The sequence below is a fragment of the Pseudonaja textilis genome, chromosome 1 (assembly GCF_049901715.1).
Source record: "Pseudonaja textilis isolate UNSWEBS1 chromosome 1, rPseTex1.2, whole genome shotgun sequence".
Lineage (NCBI taxonomy): Eukaryota > Metazoa > Chordata > Lepidosauria > Squamata > Elapidae > Pseudonaja > Pseudonaja textilis.
The window spans coordinates 115464117-115484184 of record NC_141990.1 but is presented as its reverse complement, the minus strand read 5'-3'; the positions used below and the strand labels follow the sequence as shown (position 1 = coordinate 115484184).

The 20068-nt window shown below is 38.3% G+C and overlaps 1 protein-coding gene across 6 annotated transcripts in view; it reads right to left on the bottom strand.

Annotated features, from left to right (window-relative positions):
* Positions 1-667: 667 nt before the first annotated feature.
* The window catches only part of COL12A1 (collagen type XII alpha 1 chain), a 136307-nt gene continuing 116906 nt past the window's right edge, over positions 668-20068 (bottom strand). For 5 of the 6 annotated variants that reach the window (XM_087915230.1, XM_087915248.1, XM_087915232.1 and 2 more), the window contains 7 exons: positions 15222-15284; positions 7889-7924; positions 7711-7777; positions 5995-6183; positions 5654-5722; positions 4651-4821; positions 668-1761 (listed from right to left, as the gene is read on the bottom strand). In XM_087915230.1, the coding sequence (XP_087771356.1) occupies positions 1580-1761; positions 4651-4821; positions 5654-5722; positions 5995-6183; positions 7711-7777; positions 7889-7924; positions 15222-15284 (777 nt within the window). In that variant the 3' untranslated portion in view covers positions 668-1579. Of the gene's footprint in view, positions 4225-4650; positions 4822-5653; positions 5723-5994; positions 6184-7710; positions 7778-7888; positions 7925-15221; positions 15285-20068 lie in introns of all 6 variants that reach the window. The other variant, XM_087915237.1, reaches the window with a different exon arrangement.

Below are 20068 nucleotides of genomic sequence, written 5' to 3'. Positions count from 1 at the left end.
TGTAGGAACCAATCATGTAATAGTAGTGTTTACACATGAAGGGCAATGGCTGGACCACCATATAAGTCTAGTAAAATAAACAAATCTGAAACTTTGGCAAGCTGGTTGCCAGTTAACACTGGTAAAACTGAGAAACCTGGGCCAATGGTTTAACCACCCTGTAAAAGTCAGCCCACGTGCTGAAGAGAAAATACATACATCTTTCTATCTCTGAGCCTCTTTTATATTGTATTTCCACCTTTATTGCTAGTTTCGTTCTCCCCCCACCCTTTTTTTTAAAGGGCAGAGTCTGAAAAAACTGGCAACTGTACCAGATATTGAGACAATGAGATTACAGATCATTTGGAACATGTACATGGAGTTCTAAATTTGGGGATTGCTGTTCATTTTGCTACGGAGGCTTCTATACAACAAGGTCATAAACTAAACTTTCAGAGCAGGGAAAATGTTGAAAATAAAGTGCTCCTTGTTCAGCATTTTAACTGCAATATTCTCTCTCTCTCTCTCTCTCTCTCTCTGTGTGTGTGTGTGTGTGTGTGTGTGTGTAGATGTGTACTCTCACACATGTAGAGAGAAATACAGTTCAATGTTTCAGGTGATTGATTTTCCATGACAACAAAACCTCTGAAATCTGGAAGTTTTCCAGCAATAATACACAGACACTGTATAGATTTTCAGTAGTTTTATTGAAAAATGCCTCTTTTGTTTCAGAAATAAATAATATAAGGCAGTGAAATTCACAATTTGCAGTTAAAATATAAAAGCAGCAATTCTATATCCATAGTCTTGCAAACAATTTCCAACTGCTATTTTTCTGATAACTATGAAACATTATATTCTGGAGAGAAGGGGAATCATAACTAAATATACAACACAAACATGCAATTCCATCTCTGCAGGATTGACTGCAATTTGGCATAAATGTTAAGGTCTCTAAAACAAAGAAAATTAAGCCATTACTTCTTTTAAAATTGTATCCAGTTGATACAAGGATGCCAGCTTATTATTATTTAAAGGTTTGTGATTGTTAAAAGAGACGCATAAAAGCTGTATAATGCCCTGCAAGATATATGCAAAAGTAGAAGAAATTGCTTATGTGGAAAGAGAAATTTCTTCTTTTATTAGGCATTGTAAATTGGTAAGTGACTGAATTACCCAGCAAGTGATTTGACAAGGAAGAAAATTATAAGACCAAGCCCTTTCGTTGCTAAGCTATACAGCCTCTAGATTACTTGAAGTAGCTGTGAAGAAGGTGGGATTTTTTATGGTTGTTATATTTTTAATTTATTAAAAGAATCATAGCCTTGCAATCATTTTGATGCACTTGTTAAGGTTTAATGCAGCCACCTGAAGCATAGGTATATTACAGGCATTCCAAGAGAGAGAGAATGAAATGTGTAGAACCTCTATTGCTATTCCCACATACGCCAGATATTCTCAGAAGATTAAGTTGTACTTCTGCTTGGAAACACAGTAGGAGGAATATCATATCTACATATGAGAGAATGGCAACAACAAAAACAAATACCCAAAGGGAGAGGGGTGGGTGGGGAGAGAGAGAAGTGAGAAAATAAGACATTTATGGTTTTGTTTTTGCTTTTCTTGATAAGGAACGTTTCCAGCGCATGTGTTCAGGGAACCCAGGTGAATGCATATCAGATCCATAGTCCTCATAGTCCTCAGCTCTTCTTTCAGGTTCCACTGGTACTATGTAGGCCTCACTGTCAGGCTGATATGGTCCACTGTCAGGTACATAGGACTCTGGTTGAAAATAGTTGTCCAATGGAACATTAAAGTTATTATCACACGTCTTTGATTCAAGAGGGGAATTCTTTTTCTCAGTTTAAAAGCAGGCTATTAGGTTATTGTTTTGTTTTAGTAAATCTGGGGTGGTTTGTCTTTTTTCTTTTAGTCAATTCTCAGGGCTTTTATTTGGAAATGATTTCATAAAACAAACAAATCATCCTAAAATCAACAATTTATGTAGAAATTCTGCTACGCATATGGGTCTCAACAAGGGGAGTTGTGACTGAGGCAATTGCCCTTGCCTTTGACATGAATGCTCGAGTTTCTTATGTGTGTCCAGCAAAAACAGGTAGCCAGGGAGAAGCACCATGTTTTGTTTGTTGAATAATTTTTTTCTGCTCCCTTTCAAAATCTTTTTGTATGGCAAACTAGCATAAGAAAATTTAAACAGAAATAGCAACATCCACATCTAAAATATTGAAAACTGAAGTTCTGTGCAAGAATTAAGTCCCTAACATTGATTTTGCACATAATAATTATTCAAAAATAATTTCCATTTGGGAGAGGAAAAAAATCTAAAACAGAAAGAATATTGGTACAAGTTAAGGAATGAAATGCTCAAAATAAAATGATTTTGAGGTTCAGGATATTTTTTTTAAAGTAAGTATTAAAATTACAAACTTGCTAAAGTCAAGCCTGGAGTAATTTGAGGTAATTTCCAGTGAAAACAGTTGAGATATATGTTAGTCACAATTAGTTGTAACTTACTATATTTATTTCACTGGGACACAACTAAATTTAGTAGGCTTAGTGTATATTTAAGTAATCTTTAGGAATTTCACTTAAGTGAAAGCCAATTATTAAAATCAATGCTTTGTTCAAAAGGGAAAACTTCATGTATGCAGCATTGTTTTATTCAAAATATTTTCCTGCGGGGGTGGCAGAAATTTACACCAAGTTGTCACCATTGACAATATTCAGTAACTACTATTTTCTGACAAATGTGCCTCATATCCGACTGAACCAGAGCTAGTGCTAGAGGAACATCAAAAATTTCAGGAAAATCAAAATTAATTATATTTTTAGCACTTGTAAGAAGATTACATATACAAAAGAAAACCCCTCAAGATCTGAATAAGGTAAGATGGAGACAAGAATAACAAAGAATAGAGAAAGACTTCAAGAGTTTCAAAGAGATTATGCTGGCACAAATTAAAAAGCAGCAGGAGGTTTGAATGCAAAAGCAGATATAATGTTAACTAGGTTTAGTGGACATGATTCCATACAATCATTTACAAGCCACAATTAGTTCATTATTTACAGTCATTTTCTGTTTCACCAAGGTAAATGCATTATGGTGTTAGGTCCATTAATACGTTTATAAGCCTTCCCTGGCATTCTAGTAACTTGGTTTTGATATAATTGGACAAGAACAGGGAGATTGAGTTTACATCCCTTGCTTTATCAAATGCCATTGTCCTTTATTGCAATCACAAATGCTTGTTAGTAAGTACATTCTTAAAAAAAAAAAAAAAAGAGCATCTCCCCTCTTATGAGGCCAACACTATTTATGTAACCATTATCTATAATGAAATAATCATACAGATTCACGTCCGAGTAAGCACGTGCACAAACATCTCAGAAACAGGATTTTCATGGAAATTCAAACTGTAAGCAGCATTGGTGGCATAGAAAATTTGTTAGCCGGAACCTGAAACAGGTCAAAGATTTAGTTTTCAGGATTGAACAGCTGTGTGCAAAACTGTTTTTCATTCATTACATCCATGAGAGTTAAGTTGTATGTATATCTATCTGTATATATCTATATCTATATATATATGCCAGATTGTTTTTGTCTTTTTTGAAAGAATAGCACTTCAGTATTATTTTTCCATTTATTTCTCATTCAATTGTTGATATTGTGCAAATTTTGCATTATGGCTTATTCTATTGAATTTGATCTACCCATCAATACTATGAATGTGTGTGTCATATATATATATATATATCTATATCTCTATATATTCACGTATACATGCAAACAACATAACAAACAGCAATATCATGTATAAGGTGCTACAGTGCACACAACAAATTGGTGATCAATATTAAGAGCCTGGGATCTTTTCTTGAAGAGGCCTTAAATATATGGCATGGTCACTGACTATGACCCATCCCAGTTTAGGGATTTGGTATCCTGTGGTTACAAATATCCAGCATTTAAGTTCCTTTGACTCATCTCATAAGAAATTTGTATAATAGATCAATATAATAGATTCCATTGAATTTGATACAGTGCAAATAATGACTTCCCATGCCCTCCCATGCTTAGTTGTCTGCACTGTATCACAAAATGACATTTGAAATGGAAAATTAGATTTCAGGTACTAATTTTGTATAGATAATCCCATCACGAATCAGAAAGATGAACGCAGAAATGGCAAAGTCTGCTCTTTATACTTTAGACGAATGGTCAACCTTGTTCAGAAGTACAGGAGTAGTTTGATGGAGAAGGAAAATAGGAAGAAGAAGGAAAAATGGTCAATTATATCCTAAGAGCAATGTGTCTTATTCCTATCACTTTAAATATTAGAAATAAATTAGTTTGAAATATATAAACTACTTTTTCTTTAAAGTAAAATTGACACTTCAAACTGGAGCAAAGCTACTTCAATAAAGGAGAAATTCTATAAACATCAAAGACACCAGTTATAAGAATCACAACAAATATTCCTAAATCCGATTGAATTGGAAAGCTTACATTGTTCAGCAGTTGAGTTATAGTTCAGTTTTAATTTCTAATTAATTCTACTTTTATTACAACTTTTCATGGCATAATATTATTTATGTTGAACAAGCTTTTTATTAAAGTATTCAATGACATTTAGATTCTCAATAACCTACCTGGATATCCTTGACCATTGTAAGCAATGCTAGCACACAGGGATGAATCACAGTATCCAGGGGGGCCAGGAGGCCCTCTGATACCACCATTACCAGGTCGGCCAGGTGGCCCAGGTGGACCTCGGGAACCTGTAGAACCTGGTGGGCCAATTCTGGATTCTCCTTGTGGACCTAATTGTAGAATGAAAAGGAAGGTATTGTATCAATAAATGCAATGCAAGGCTGTTTAGTAAAGTGGTTGGCAAAATTAAAAACTAGATTACACTCAAGCATATGGTTAAGCATATAAGTTAAGGAATGTTTCCAATTGGTTTCTACATATGGTGCTAATGAACAACCACAGGAAACTCAAAACTTAATTCATCATTAGTTATTTCCCTGATTTTAAGATCTTTAGTCATAGAAAATTGTTTTGGCCCGACTGAGCCTGGTGGATTACACAGGGAAGCAATGTCTATGTTACATTTCAATTAAAGCGTAAGGTTACTTTAATTTTGCTATTCCTCCATAGCCTTAGAATATATGAGATAATGTTTTCTTTGGAACAATTTATGTTCATGGTTAAAAGAAATGCAGAGTTTTCCTAAAATGAAGGTAGAAATTGTTGCGAGCTTATGGAGTTTGTCACGAACATTCATCAGTAAATTGAAGGCAGAAGCAATGAGAAAGAATCTGACTAAACTTGCCAAAATCTAAGTAAATAACCAAACTATATTAATAGCAAAACTAGCCACCATGACAGCACCATAATCTATGAGAGAGTACTGTAACTTTGCATATGGAGAGAGAGAGAGAGAGACAGAGAGACGGACGGGGAGGGAGGGAGAGAAGTATTACAAATAAAAGCCAACTGCTACTGTGGAATTTCTCAAACATTTACTTAGTGTTTTCAACTGATGTGTGGAGTTAAGGAGGATGATCAACATCAGGCTGAATAAAAGTTACAAACATTTGATAGTACATATCCTTATTTTTAAGAGTATATATCACTATTATAACCCACCTGGTGACCCTGGCAAACCTCGTTGTCCTTGTATTCCAATTCCTCTTTCACCTTTCTCTCCGGGCGGTCCTAAAGCACACCAAAAAAGGAAATATATTCAAGCTGCGTCACAGAAGTACTGGCTTCAATTCCTCTGGAAGTATCTTACGTCAAGCACTTGCTTTTGCTTCGGCTGTTTGGTCAATGCCACTTTGAGGAACCAAAACTGTTTTCATGACCTGGCATTTCATGTATGCTCTTTGTTTTGCTGATAGTCCCACCACTGTTCTAAACCCTGAACATTCAGTTAAGACCCCCTTCCCCTGCATGGGAACATCCTCATGACCCTAAGAATAACCTACCTCGCTCGCCAGGGGATCCTTGCATGCCAGGTGCGCCCGGAAATCCTGGCCTGCCTCCACTACCAGGTTCTCCTGAGGCCCCGGGAGGTCCAGGGGGACCTGGTGGCCCTGGAGGTCCAGGCTGGCTGCGAGTTGAATGGTAATCGTTTGGAATTTGATTCAGCATCTGGTTAAATCGGGTCATTTGGTCTTTTGGGGAAGAAAATAAAGAAGAAATAGATTAAGAGAATAAAGAAATAGATTAAGGAAATAAAGAAGAAATAGATTAACACATCCTTTTACAGGGATTTAAAAACACCTATATATCCACCAGCAAAGTCAAAACCAGTACAATTTACCATTTTAAAAAGAAAAGAACTATTCAATAAGTGGAAGACTTATGCATAGGCTTATATCAGTTCCTTTCTCCAACTCAATCAGGAATGGATTGTGCTGCACTTCAGATATTTGTGATTATGTATTGATTTCTCTGATAAATATTTTACTACTCCTCTACCGTTCCTATTCACCAGCGGAAATATATAATTTTAAATCTAGGGTAATGAATGGCTAAGTACGTGTGACTGTCCAGAGTGATCTAAACATGCTGTCAACACAAGTGTCTCCTGGATTATGACCAGTGAATAATAAACAGTTAGGATGGTTACTTGAAGAGTGGGGAAAAAAGAGGAAATGCATCACTAAACAGGAGATTAAAAATAGCAGATGTAATTTTTCATAAGTTAGAACAGGGTTCTGCAATGGTATTCCACAAAACCCTAGGATTACATACAAATTTGACGGTGAGATACTAAGAAGTAAACAAAACATTACTTGATTGTTGTTTTTTTAACTAGATTCCCCAGTTCTAGTCCTGCCTTAGGCAGAAAGCCAGCTGGGTGACCTTGGGTCAGTCCCTTCTCTCAGCCCCAAGAAGAATGCAATTACAAATCATTTCTGAAAAATCTTGCCCAGAATACTGCAAAAATGCATCCAAGCTATTGCCAGGAGTCAACACTGATTCAAAGGCACAAAACAAAACATGATGTTAACTAATAAGTATAAATCTAAATGTTAAAAGAATTGCTCCTAGCAATACCATCCTTGACTTCTGGCTCGGACTACTTAATTAAGGAAGGTGCCACCGATAAGCAACTGAAACGACTTTGTTCTCTGCCTTCCACTTTCTATATGGATTGTGTACTAACATATGCTTGTAAAAGAAACTGTCCTCCAATTTCCCATTAAGAAAACAACCCTTTAGAGCAGGGGTGTCAAACTCAATTTCATTGAGAGCTGCACCAGGGTTTTGTTAGACATCGTGTGTGTGTGTGTGTGTGTGTGTGTGTGTGTGTCCCCAGCTCGAAATCACTCATGTTGGAGGTGCTTGTGGTGGTCTGAGCACTCTGCCATGAAAAATGGGCCCTCACAGGCTCTGCTTTCGGCTGTGACAGCATTCTGCAACCCTCTGCCAGCAAAAATGGAGTGGCTCGCCTGAGCTCCATTTTCACTGGCAGAGGCACAGTAAGTCCGTCCTTCACTGGTTCCAAGGTGGCCCCACAGGCCAGATCTAAACATCCCGCGGGCCTTGAGTTTGACACCCCTGCTTTAGAGGGAAGGCTGTTATAGATCACATAGCTACTCTGCAAACATCTCACATGATTAAAATCCACAGTGTATTAGGGCCTGACAACTTGTTATATGGCTTTTGTTGTATGTGATAGAAGAACCACTTACTGTTGATCATTTGTTCGCAGACTTGTCTTGCCACAGCTCGCATTATACCCTGGGAAGCAATATCTCCCTTAGGAAAAAAAAAGACTGTTGGTTTATTTCTCATCATGGTCAGAAATTTTAAAAACTGCATTTAATGAGTTAAAAAATGTACATGAATTTATTTTAAAGTTGCACTTACTCGGTCACCTTTTTCACCTTTCAATCCAGCTGGCCCCTGTAACAAATTATATTCAATCAAAATGTTATCACATGATAGCATTGCCAGGCACAAATAAATGACACCGTAGCAAAACCCAAAAGAATGAATTAAAAAAAATATTCATAGTGGATGTTTCTGCAGATGAGTAACTTCCAAGGATTGGGTGTGGGATGGGGGTTAAGTAAAGAGCCCAAAAATTTTTAGACTCAGGCCTCACCTACTTATGCAGAAAAACAATGTGGTGAAATATTGAGCAGATTGGACTACTGGTCTATATTTCCCTACCGAAAACAGGATGCTACAATTGAATGTTTTCTGGATTTTTAAATATCAGAACCCCTTGCAATCCTTTGCAGAATTTTCCCCTTTGCAATTATACAGGAAAGAGAAGTTTGAAATAGTAAAATGCTGAACCGGTGGATATCCTTGTCCATCGATTCAGCATGCCTTAATCTCATTATGCAGCAGAGTGAAGAATATATGAATGTCCTGGAGCTTTATTCATATACAGCATAAATATTATACAGGATGAAGCTGAGTGACTGACAAGGATTATGAGGGTTCATGATTGTGCTTCATCCTCTTTTCCCCCTCTTCCTTCCCTACCACTTATGGACTTGGCTGCCTCCCTCTGTTCCCCACTATATCTTTTCTGGCAGAGCAATCAGGTTTCATTCTATACAGAAAACATAACCCTATTTCATCCATGCATGGACCCAAACAGTCAAAATGTTATGTTTCTTTTCAAGCATAGATCATCCAATAACAGCTGTTTTACTCGTTTGGAATTTGCGTGGAATCTTTTACTTGATCACATATTTAAATTTTGATTTCTTTTTTTAATATACATACCCTTCACTTCTATTTCCTTTTGTGGTAAGCAACATGACGCAATACACAAAAAAGAAGTAAGAAATAGTAAGGCAAAGGAATTGAGGCATGAGAAGGAAATGTGACTACATCAAGCCATTCAAAACACTTTGATCTGCAAATCATTCTTGCTTGCTCTGCATTCATGAACTGTTTCAAATATTGTTTATTGATCTTCATATTTGCACTTTTAACAGATAAAATGCTTTATAGCAGCACTGCCCATGTATGTGAGTGGGTGTGTGGGTCGGTGTGTAGCTTTTAAATTCTAATCGGATATGAATACAGAAATTGGTCTCATCTGGTTTAGGAATATGGGAAACTATCTACCACATGAAACATTAATCAAAATAGTTCAAGAGCATTGGCTGTGTCTAGGAAGAGTTGAGACACTGGTCTCTCCTGTTTCCCTCCTCAAAATGCTGAACCTTTTGCAATCAAAACAGTTATGTGGCCATTGAGCTGTGTTCTATCCGTTTCCAAGAGAGATTTTTATTCATAAAATATATTCTATTCTGCCTTGACAATAAAATAAAGTTATGTATAATTACTGCTAAAATAATGATCAAGCAGCATTTTAAGTGTGTAACTTACAACTTTATCACCTAAAATGGATTTGTTTAGAGTCATCTATAAAAGTGATTTGAAAAAGAGGACATGCTGAACTACATTAGTATTTCTATTTCTCCTATGAGACATTCATTCAGTATTGTTTTCTGGGATGTATTCCTATCTTTATGAATACCAGTTCTGAATGCCAATTCAATGAGAAAACAGGGTAGGTCTGTATATAGTTAATGTTCAGTTTCTGTACAATAAATGGATAAAATAATTTTTAAATGCAAAATCGAAAATTGAGCATTGGTCTTTTTTTCAATTAATTCCTCATTTTTAATTAAAATGAAATGTAGAAGAAACAATCTAACTACCTGATGACATATCATAATGAATTGTCTGTAACTTGTTTTTTCCCTGGAATAAGGAGTCTCCCACAACCCTAATTGTTAAAAAAAATAAAAACTCTTTCAAAGTCAAGCTTGTCTTCATACATGTAGCACAAATATGCACATGGCTTCCCTCTGTCTTCTTTGATTATTTTGCAAGTTATCTATCTAAGCTACGCTCCTGGAATTTCCAGATTGTCCCTCATCTAAGGGGACTAGCCAGGGCCAGTCCTGTTTAGTTTCCAAACTAAGTTCAGTCAGGCGCTGCCTCTGCTGAAACCTGTTTCATTTATTATAAGCAACTTTGAAGGAGTTGGTTAGAGTGAAGCTGTCAGAGTGATTGACTTTTTACTATGGACATTCAGCAGTAGTATTCTGGAGATATACACAAATGCACACACAAACATACAAATAGTCTTGTAGGAAGTTTATATGTATAACTCTTAATCCAATCCTTTTAGAATTTAACAAAAATGAGTAAGTTGTATTCTTTCATTAGCAAATGGAAAAGACCTCCCCTATTCCAAAATAAACTGCTTCTCTTCTTTAACAAATGTTATTGGCTTACTTTGAATAGTAAATATTGTTGCAAATGTCTCTCTGAAATGTGTCACTTAATACTTTTTCATCAACCCAGCAAAAGACACAGCTAGATCTGGTACTAGTTAGTTTCTTTCAAAACATCTCAATGTGTTTTCAAGCTGCTTAATGATACACGAAAAATATTCCAGGAGTCAGGAGCAGAACATATCTGTATGCAATTTATAAAATATGTCACTGAAATCATGAACAAAAACATTTACACTAAAGATAATTTCAAATATAGGAACTTCAGCAACCTGACTCAAAATACCCTAATATATTCTTAAGCCTGGCTGTGAATGTAAGGTTCAGAGAGCACATCTGTCTGTTTCATAATTCTTTGTTATTGTCGGACTATTTAGAATGAAGCAACATCAGCAAGATGCACTGGAAATGAAGACAACATATGTTCATAGACCTATGACAAAGTAGGAAGCCACAGCAATAGCAAAATCCATCTCTCCGGAAAAAAAATAATAATCGAAAAAAGACAACACTGAGGTGGAAATTATTATACAGAATAAAGTCATGACATGTTGATTATTATTTTTTTTGCAGAATGCAAGTCGTACAACAATAATCTTCGACAATGATTCTCAATCTTTTCCTTTATTTGGAAAAATATGCTAAACCAGGGGCTGACAATGCAGTAACTGTATACTCCAGGGATACAGAATTCACTTAGATGGCATCTGACTCCCAAATTAAATGAACTTAATTTTTATTTTTAAAATCCCAAGAGACAAATGGGAAGAAAGCCATAATCTCATAAGATGCTAACTGAGAATGCCAGAATGTTTTTTTTAAAAAAAAACAAATCCTGGTGATCTTGAGAATGCCAGAATGCAAATGCAAATTGAATATTATTGATGGTTACAACTGGACACCTATGATACTCTTGTGGACTTTACAGATTGGGAACTATTGATTTTAAACAACAGGAAGCATATGCTGGCTGTATGTTGGGAAAATAAAATAACAATTTGATATGAAATCGATTATCTAGGATTGGGTGGTTCCATTTTAATGCATATTTTTAAGCAGAGGATAGAGAACAATAAGTCAAGGGTTGTTCTAATTTGAATTCCTTCACTGACTCAAAGAGATTTTGGTCCTGATGTCCTAGATCGCCCTTCTCAACTCTATTAAGTTAAAGAACAACTTGTCTCAAAAGTATTCCTATGGATCCATTTAAGGATTTGTCTAATTCCTTCCTTTATCTGTTGTGTATTAATGAATCATTCTCAAATCTAGATATCTGAAGCAGATTTACTACAGTTCACTTATTTATAAATTTATGCTCCAGCTTTTATACTTGTGCCACTTCAAGGTAGCCAATATTTTAAAAAAAAGAATATTAAAATTTGAAGGCACAAATTAAAAACAGAGTTCTTCTAGTTTTAAAAAGGATTGATTTAAACAATTCTTCCAAAGGTTTTATCTAGATTTCTAAAATATTTAACCTTTTTTTATAACTGGGGTGCAATGGCTCAGCAATTAAAAATGCTGAGCTTGTCAGATGGAAAGCTGACAGCCCGAATTCGAGCTGCACCAGATGGTGAGCTCCCATTCTTTGCCCCAGAGCTCCTGCTCACTTAGCATTTCAAAACTTCCCTACCATCCCATCAGAGCTGAAGAAGTTTCTTGGATGAGAAGCAAAACATCTTCAAAGAAAAACAAGAAAGTCCAGCTGCCTCTTGGGGCGGGGGAAGCACCTTTGGGGCAATCATGACCTGGATGACTGAGAATCTCCAGACATTTAGCAATTTGAAAGCATGCAAATGGTAGCAGATAAATAGGTAGCACTTCAGTGGGACAATGTTCCGTGTGCCTCAGCACAGAGTCATGCTGGTCACATGACCACGGAAGTATCTTCGGACAATGCTGACTCCCTCAGCTAAGAAACGGAGTCAGTCATAACTGGACAGGGGAAACATTTATCTTTATTTCTAACTGCTAACCCCCATCTTATTTCTCCACATTTATCTTTGTTCAATTTCATTGTGTTTTCCTCACCTTTTCTATCATTTATACAGATTTTTTTCAACTTCATTTTTTCTTTAATTTATTAGGTAGCCCATAGAAGTTTGTATTAGCTGTTAATTTGATAATTATTGCCTCGTCGGTCATTAATAAAAGTGCTGAAGAGTAAAGAGCTTAGTGCTGAAGCTTTGGACATTGTCTGGCAAGACTTATTTTTTTTACTAACTCAAGGTGACGTCTACCAATTGCCTCATTGTTTTCAACTCTAACCCTGACCCTAGGATACAGGTCAAATGGATGTTTAAATTCATTAAACATAAATAGGAATTCCTTAATTCATGTTTCTATGAAATTCAAACTTCATTGCACCTTCATATTTTCATACTAAAGACAAGTTAAACACAAGTTAGCTTTGCCTTTTTTTTGGTACCTATTAGCATTTTGCTGTTTTAACAGAGTTGGTGGTACAGCAAACATTAATCCCTGCAAATCTGCACCATTTTGGATTATTTGCTTGGAAGATCAGATAATGTTCCCAAAATGCCCTGAATTACTATGCTACTATGCTAGTGTCTAATCTAATTAAGATATATTCAGAACATGAGTGTCTAGAATGATCTAAATAGTTTTACAATATGCTTAGGTTAGAATTTACTACATATGACCATGAGATCCTCATCTTATCCTTGGACTAAACTACCGTATACTATATACTTTAGTTCTTTGTTTTACTGATTCTACAAAGATACATTGAAAGTCTGAAATTATCAAAGGAAATGGTGCATGATTGAATAAAGTGCTACTTTGGAACTGGGCCATACAACTACAGAAAAGACTACATGAACCTTAGATCTCTGCAGGCTACATTTGGCTGACTACACACACATATGGTCCTAGGCTGCCCTTCTGGCATTTTTTGATAGCACAAATGTCGGTGCTGAAATCCTATCTGCCTCATAAGTCTAACCAAACATCTGCACAAACTCTATGCTCCAGAGTTCCTGCTGGGAACAGATCTATAAACATGAGAAAGGGTGATGTCAAGCATATAGGGAATGAGGCAATTATTATAGGCTCTCAAATCATGTTATAGATTCACCTTATATAAAAATAGAACAAAAAATAAGATTCAGTGTAAGGCTAGGATTGAATGCAAGCTAAGTAAAAAATTCCTGGTAAAGGAAGTTTTACTTTGACTTTCTGCTTTTATTTTTTTAGTTGGGGTTGGGGAGTTTTGTCTTTTTTTAAAGTTATGTTCAATCTATTTTACACTATGTGTTCTATGTTTCCCATTTCATAAAAGCAGACAGCTGCCCTGCTATTTTTTTCCGCAAGCATAGCCAGAGGTGATTTTAAGGATCAGAAAAATAAGTTTGGGGTCTCAAGTTACACACTCTTAATTTAAATGATCTGTAGGATTACACCCAAGTTATAATACTGCCAACATTTAATTGGCCTCTGCTCCTTAGCTTCTTTATACCACTTTGAAATTTACAATAATTACAGAAGTGATCATGCTTCCCTTCCATGAGAAGAGTAGCTTCCTTATGTCTTCAGATCAGGCTGCTCTTAAGAGACAGAAGCAGATTACAATTCAGACCAACTCAAATCTATGCTAGTCTGACTCATTTACTCTAGAGATACAGCACTAGTAATTCTTACAGCCATGAGTTGCAAGGCCTTTCAACCAGGAGGCAAAATAATACAAAACCAACCCCCAGATTATGGTATGTGTTTCGCAGAATCAGTCAGTCCTAGGACTCAAATTCTTCATCAGAACGGTCTATGGTTCTTCAAGAATACTGATAGCAAAAAAGATACAAAGACTGATGTTGTTGCATTTCCATGATTCCTGGGCCAGCAGATGCAACTGCAGAATACTCTGATGCCAAATATCCCAAAGATGCTTTTTCAAAAGGCAACTGGACTTTCTTTGTTTTTCCTTAAAGTTGTTTCACGTCATTTCAGAACTGAGGAATCTTTTTAGATAAGAAATGAAACATCTTGGCTTTTGAAAAAGTACCTTTGGGACAACGACAGGGATGGGTTTCTACCGGTTCTGTCCACTTCTGTAGAACCGGTTGCTCCAAAGAGCAGCAAACATAGAACCGGTTCTACGTCTGCTGCTGTTGTGGCCCACCCGCCCGCCCGGGCTCTTACCTGATCTTTATTTCCTGCTTTTTCAACTGCAGCTGCTTTGTGCGACATAGCTGCGGTTGAAAAAGCAGGAAAAAAGGGCTTTTCCAACTGCTGCGCACTTGCACGCAGGGCTGCTCAGCTGTCCAGGCAGCTCAGCAGGTTGCAAATGGCACTCGTGCAACTCGCGCAATGCTATTAGACAGAACCAGTAGTTATAACAGTCGGATCCCATCCCTGGACAATGATCACCTGGATGGCTGAGAATCTCACAGACATCTGATGCCAAATGTTTGCCCATCACATTCTTGGACACATCTGTCAAAGGAGCTCCATCGATTGCTATTAAGGCCAACTTCTGATCCTACTTAATCCCTAAGACAGTTTCAAATTTGACGCTATCATCAGAAGATTGGGAACCTTCACTCAAGTATTTTTGAGCTTTAAATGTTCTCAAAATGCTACATTAAAAAAACCACCATGGGCAGTATATCACACTTGACAGAATTTTAAAAATAGCAAATAGTAATCCCACTAAGTAATTTACCTCTGGGATGTTTATGTAGTGGAGAAATATAAACCTTGGCATGTTCAATTGGATTACGTTTTTTAAAAGTGAAAAAAAAAAACCCTATAACCACAATTTCCAAACCTGACTTTCATGCTGCAAAAAGCATGAATGATAAAAAGTGACTTGCCATCAATGATAGCCATTGTATGATGTACCATTTCCTACTGGTAAAGTAAAAGGGCTCTTCACAAAAGATACAATAAATGCCAGTGACAGATTCTCTTACCGGTGGACCACGATCGCCTGGTTTTCCAGATGGACCAGCAACTCCAGGCACTCCTGGGGCACCCTGTGAACAAGTAGATTGAAAAAATAGATAGAAAAGGAAAGTAAGTCTTGAGGAATTTTATTTATGTGTTTGTTCAATGTATATGTCAGCTTTGGAAGCCATATTCCATGCTGCCACCTAGGCCTGAGACAGTGGGAGAAGGGTGATTTCAATTGAGTAGTTCTAAGTAGATGAAATAAAATTCTTTTCTTAGTTCAAGGTTATTAAGTGTGGCACAGTATGAAAAAAGAAACTTACACTGGGACAGATCGTGATTGGTCCATGTGATGTGATGATGGGAAAAAAGGGGATGGATTGTAATTTGGGACATTGTGGGAAGTCCGTTAATTTTACTTAATTTTCTTATATCTACAATTTATATTGTTTGCATGGTGATGTCATCATGCAAATCATGTCAATTGCCTCAAAACCATACTTTCATATTTAACGGAGGAGAAACTGACGTGCCCTTTTCCCAAGTAGTCCATTGGAATGAGGATTCCCTTATATTATTAAAGATACAATCTTGGTCTTTTTCTAGCAATAAAAATGTGAACTAAAAAAGAGCAACCAGGTTTTGGTAAAAAAAAACAACACCAAAAACTATCAGCTTAAAACCATTAACCATTTTGCCAATCTTTTAAAAAATTGATATTTATAGGAAGGTGACACAGCACAAAGGGAAAATGAGATTATACATTTCATTAAATAATGCTGTAGCAAGATGCAGACGTATTATGCAACCAACAGAATTGGAACAACTAAATTGGACCTACAACTAATATTGCAATATAGAGGACACATCTTCAGAGCTCCAATAACTCAATTTCCATCAATTCAGCAGTTGATATCACTGCACGCAGTGCTCACTTTGTTGTCCTGTAGTCTCCTTTTCTTAAGGCTTTTCTTTAATATACCTTCATACTGCAAATCTTCACATACTTCTAACTCAGTGTGTTTCTCAAGTTTTAAGGTGTGTTGACTTCAATTCCCAGAATTCCCTAGCCAGCATGCTTGGAGTCAAAGTCCATGCTGCTATGATTGAGAAACACTGTCCTAACCAATGACTGGAGCCATTTTTGCTATATTAAGCATCTACACTCAGAGCACTGAATTAATATGCCAGCTGTAATTTAATTTGCTTTGATACCATGTGTTCCTGCAAATGATGAATGTTGTGACCAGCAAGTCCTCACCCCGGTCCGCTGTTTAAGCGGGAGCCAGAGAAGCCCTGATTGGCTGGACCGTTTGACAGCTTCATATAAAAAGAGCTGTCAAATGGAATCAGCTGTCTCTCTTTCTCACCTGCTGATGCAAGCCCCGGCTAAGTTACAAGTTAACAATAAAGCCACTTAAGCTTTATATTGCCTCTGCCTCTTCTCAGTGTGCCAAATACAAAACTGGCGACGAAAGTGGGATGCTGATGAACTGAGGCAATTCCTGAGGCAAAGAGAGAGAGCACCACACGGCTGAAGTCACTACAAAAAGTGCTGTCACTAAGAGCTGTCACTAGAGCAGTCACTTTCGAGCGAAGATATGACAGCACCGCCAAATTTTCCACCTTTTCGGCCGACCACTAAGACTTGGACATTGTATATCAACAGGTTCAAATGTGTCATGGATGCTGCAAACTATCTGACAATCCTCCTAACAGGAAAAAAGCCTATTTCCTGAGTTTCTGCAGGGCCACCATTTTCAACACTGCCACCGCACTGGCTCCTCAGATGGTCAAGGCTGTTACCTGGAAGAACTACAGGAGGTGCTCGGAAACCACTATGCCCCGAAGCCATCGCGTATCGCCCGCTGCCATGCATTCAGGAGAAGCCAAGCAGAGGGTGAGTCCATGCCTTTCAATGCGGTTTCCAAGATCATCTAGACGATATGCTGCTGGACCAGCTCATCTGCGGGGTGAGAGACCTTCGACTACAATGACAGCTGCTGGCTAAAGGTGACCTCAACTTGAAGCAAGCAATCAAAGAGGCTCAAGTCGCTGAACTATCCAATTTATCTGCAGCCAAAATATAAAAGCCAAGCAGTCTTCCTGGGGGAAAACCCAGCACTGCTGTCCACTACAAAGACACCTACTGCGAAGATGATGACTTCAAAGAGGAAGAAGCAATCAATTGTCTCTGAACACCTCAGCTGATTCAGAGAAAAAGTTTTCCCGCTGACAGGAAACAACTTACACCACAGCTGATTTGTCTCAGCTGTGGAGGAAGCCATCTGAGATCCACTTGCCATTTTAGAAATGCTGTCTGCTTAAAGTGCCAGAAGAAAGGCCACATAGCTAGAATTTGTCAGGCACCAAGAAACACAATACTGCCATCTCAACATCTCAATCAACCAAAAAACCTCAAATCCAAAGAGGAATGCTATGCCATCAACAAAGCATTCCCAAGAGCTAAGTCACTGACTTATTCCTTTTGACATTAATAAAATTAATGTTGATCTTCTCCTAGAAGGCAGCCCCTACCAGATGGAGGTGGACACTGGATCATCTCTATCCCTCATCTCATGGAAGAAGCTACAGAATCTGCTACCAGACTTCCACAAGAATCAGCTGAGCCCCTGCAATCTGACCCTGAGAGACTACCAAGAACAATCCATTCCAGTCTTTGGAACAGGCAAGTTCCATATTCAATACAACAATTTTCAGGGTCACCTTCCACTAGTTATCGTAACTGGGAGCTTACCTAGCTTACTGGGATTGAACTGGTTCCATTCACTGGGCCTCCAAGTGACTGGAGTAAATGCAGTCACCCCCCACAACTTGCATCAACTTCTTGCTGACTATTCAGAAGTTTTCAATGACAAATTGGGCTGCTACAATGGCACTCCAGTTTCCCTTAACTTGGACTCTAATGTTGCTCCTATATGCCTCAAACCTCACAGAGTGCCATTGGCATTACGTGCTAAAGTGGATGCCCAGCTTGACAAATTGATTTCACAAGGAGTCTTGGAGCCAACTGACTTTGCTAGATGGGAAATTCCCATTGTAAAAGAGATGGCTCCATAAGAATTTGTTCTGACTACAAGTCCACGATAAACAAGGGTCTTATCCTGTCCCTATCATATAGCACCTGCTCCATTCCCTGGGGAAAAGCTCCATTTTTACCAAGCTGAACATGACTCAAGCATACCAGCAATTTCCAGTGGACAATGAGACAGCAGAGGCCCAAACAATCATTACGCATAGGGGCGCTTTCAAATGTAAGCGTTTGCAATTCAGTGTCAGCGTTGCCCCTGGCACATTCCAATCCATTATGGAATGTTCACTATACAATATCAAGGGTGTCATCCTGTACTTCTATGAGATCCTCATTGCTGCTGACAACCCACAAGAACATTTGGAAAGGTTACAAAAAGTTCTCCAGTGTTTTTAAAATGCTGGACTAAAATTAAACAGGAAAAAATGCATCTTCACAGTTTCACAGATAGATTTCCTAGGATATCATATTGACCACAAGGGAATTCACCCTGTAGAATCCAAAGTATGGGCCATTCAGGAGGCCCCGGTCCCTCAGAACAAGACTGAGTTACAAGCCTTTTTAGGACTACTTAACTTCTACAGTTCTTTTATGCCCCACAAGGCCACTGTAGCAGAACCATTGCACAGGCTATTAGACTCTAAGACGCAATGGCATTGGGGATCCAAGTAACAGGCCTCCTTCTCTGCAGTAAAATCCCTGCTCACTTCAACCAAGGTATTCATTCAGTTTAGCGATGCTCTTCCCCTTATCCTAGTTTGCTATGCTTCCCCTTATGGAATTGGGGCAGTCCTAGGTCATAAATTTCCAAATGGCCAGGAAGCCCCTATTGCTTATTTCTCCAGGACACTCTCCATGTCTGAGCATAACTACAGCCAAATAGACAAAGAGGCATTGGCTGTGGTGGCCTCAGTCAAAAGGTTCCATGAATACCTCTATGGACACCAGTTTGAGCTCATCATGGACCATCAACCTTTGTTAGGCATCCTGGCAGGGGACAAGCCCAGCGTACAAATCCTATCCCCAAGAATGACCCGATGGACAATCTTCCTAGCCGCTTACAGCTATAAGTTTGACTTACGGGCCTGGCAAAGATGTAGCTCATGCTGATGCCCTAAGCTAAGCCCCCTTTACCCATTTTGGTTGCTGATCCTGCCCCTTCAGCCTCAGTGTTCCTGCTGGAAGATCTGCAATTGCCTCTTACAGCTGATGACATCACCTACACCACCTCCAGAGATGTACAACTATCTAAAGTCATGTACTGGGTGCGAAGTGGGTGGCCCAGGGAAACCACCACAGTGGACTTCCGCCCCTTCAAGGCGCGCCAGACAGAACTGAGCGTGCTAAAAGGAGTTTACTGTGGGGGCCCCGAGTGATTATTCCCAAACTGCTAAGTCCTCACATTATTGAAGTTCTTCATGAGGGTCACCCAGGCATCAACAGAATGAAGGCTCTGGCCAGGAGCTACGTGAAGTGGCCGGATCTGGATGAGGCAGTTACTAATAAAGTTCAAAATTGCTCCATCTGCCAGATGTCCAGGCCTGCCCCACCAGCTGCCACTTCTGGGGAGTGGGAAGATACCAAAATACTATGGTCTAGAGTACACATGGACCTGGCAGGTCCCATGCAAGGGAAAAACTTCTTAATAGTGGTAGATTCGTTTTCCAAGTGGGTCGAGCTGGTTCTCCTCCAATCAACCACTTCAGATGCTGTAAGCAGAGCTTTAGAAAAAAGTTTTGCTTCCCATGGGTACCCTGACACTCTGGTTTCAGATAACAGGCCCCAATTCACCTCAAGCCCTTTTGAACTATTCCTAGC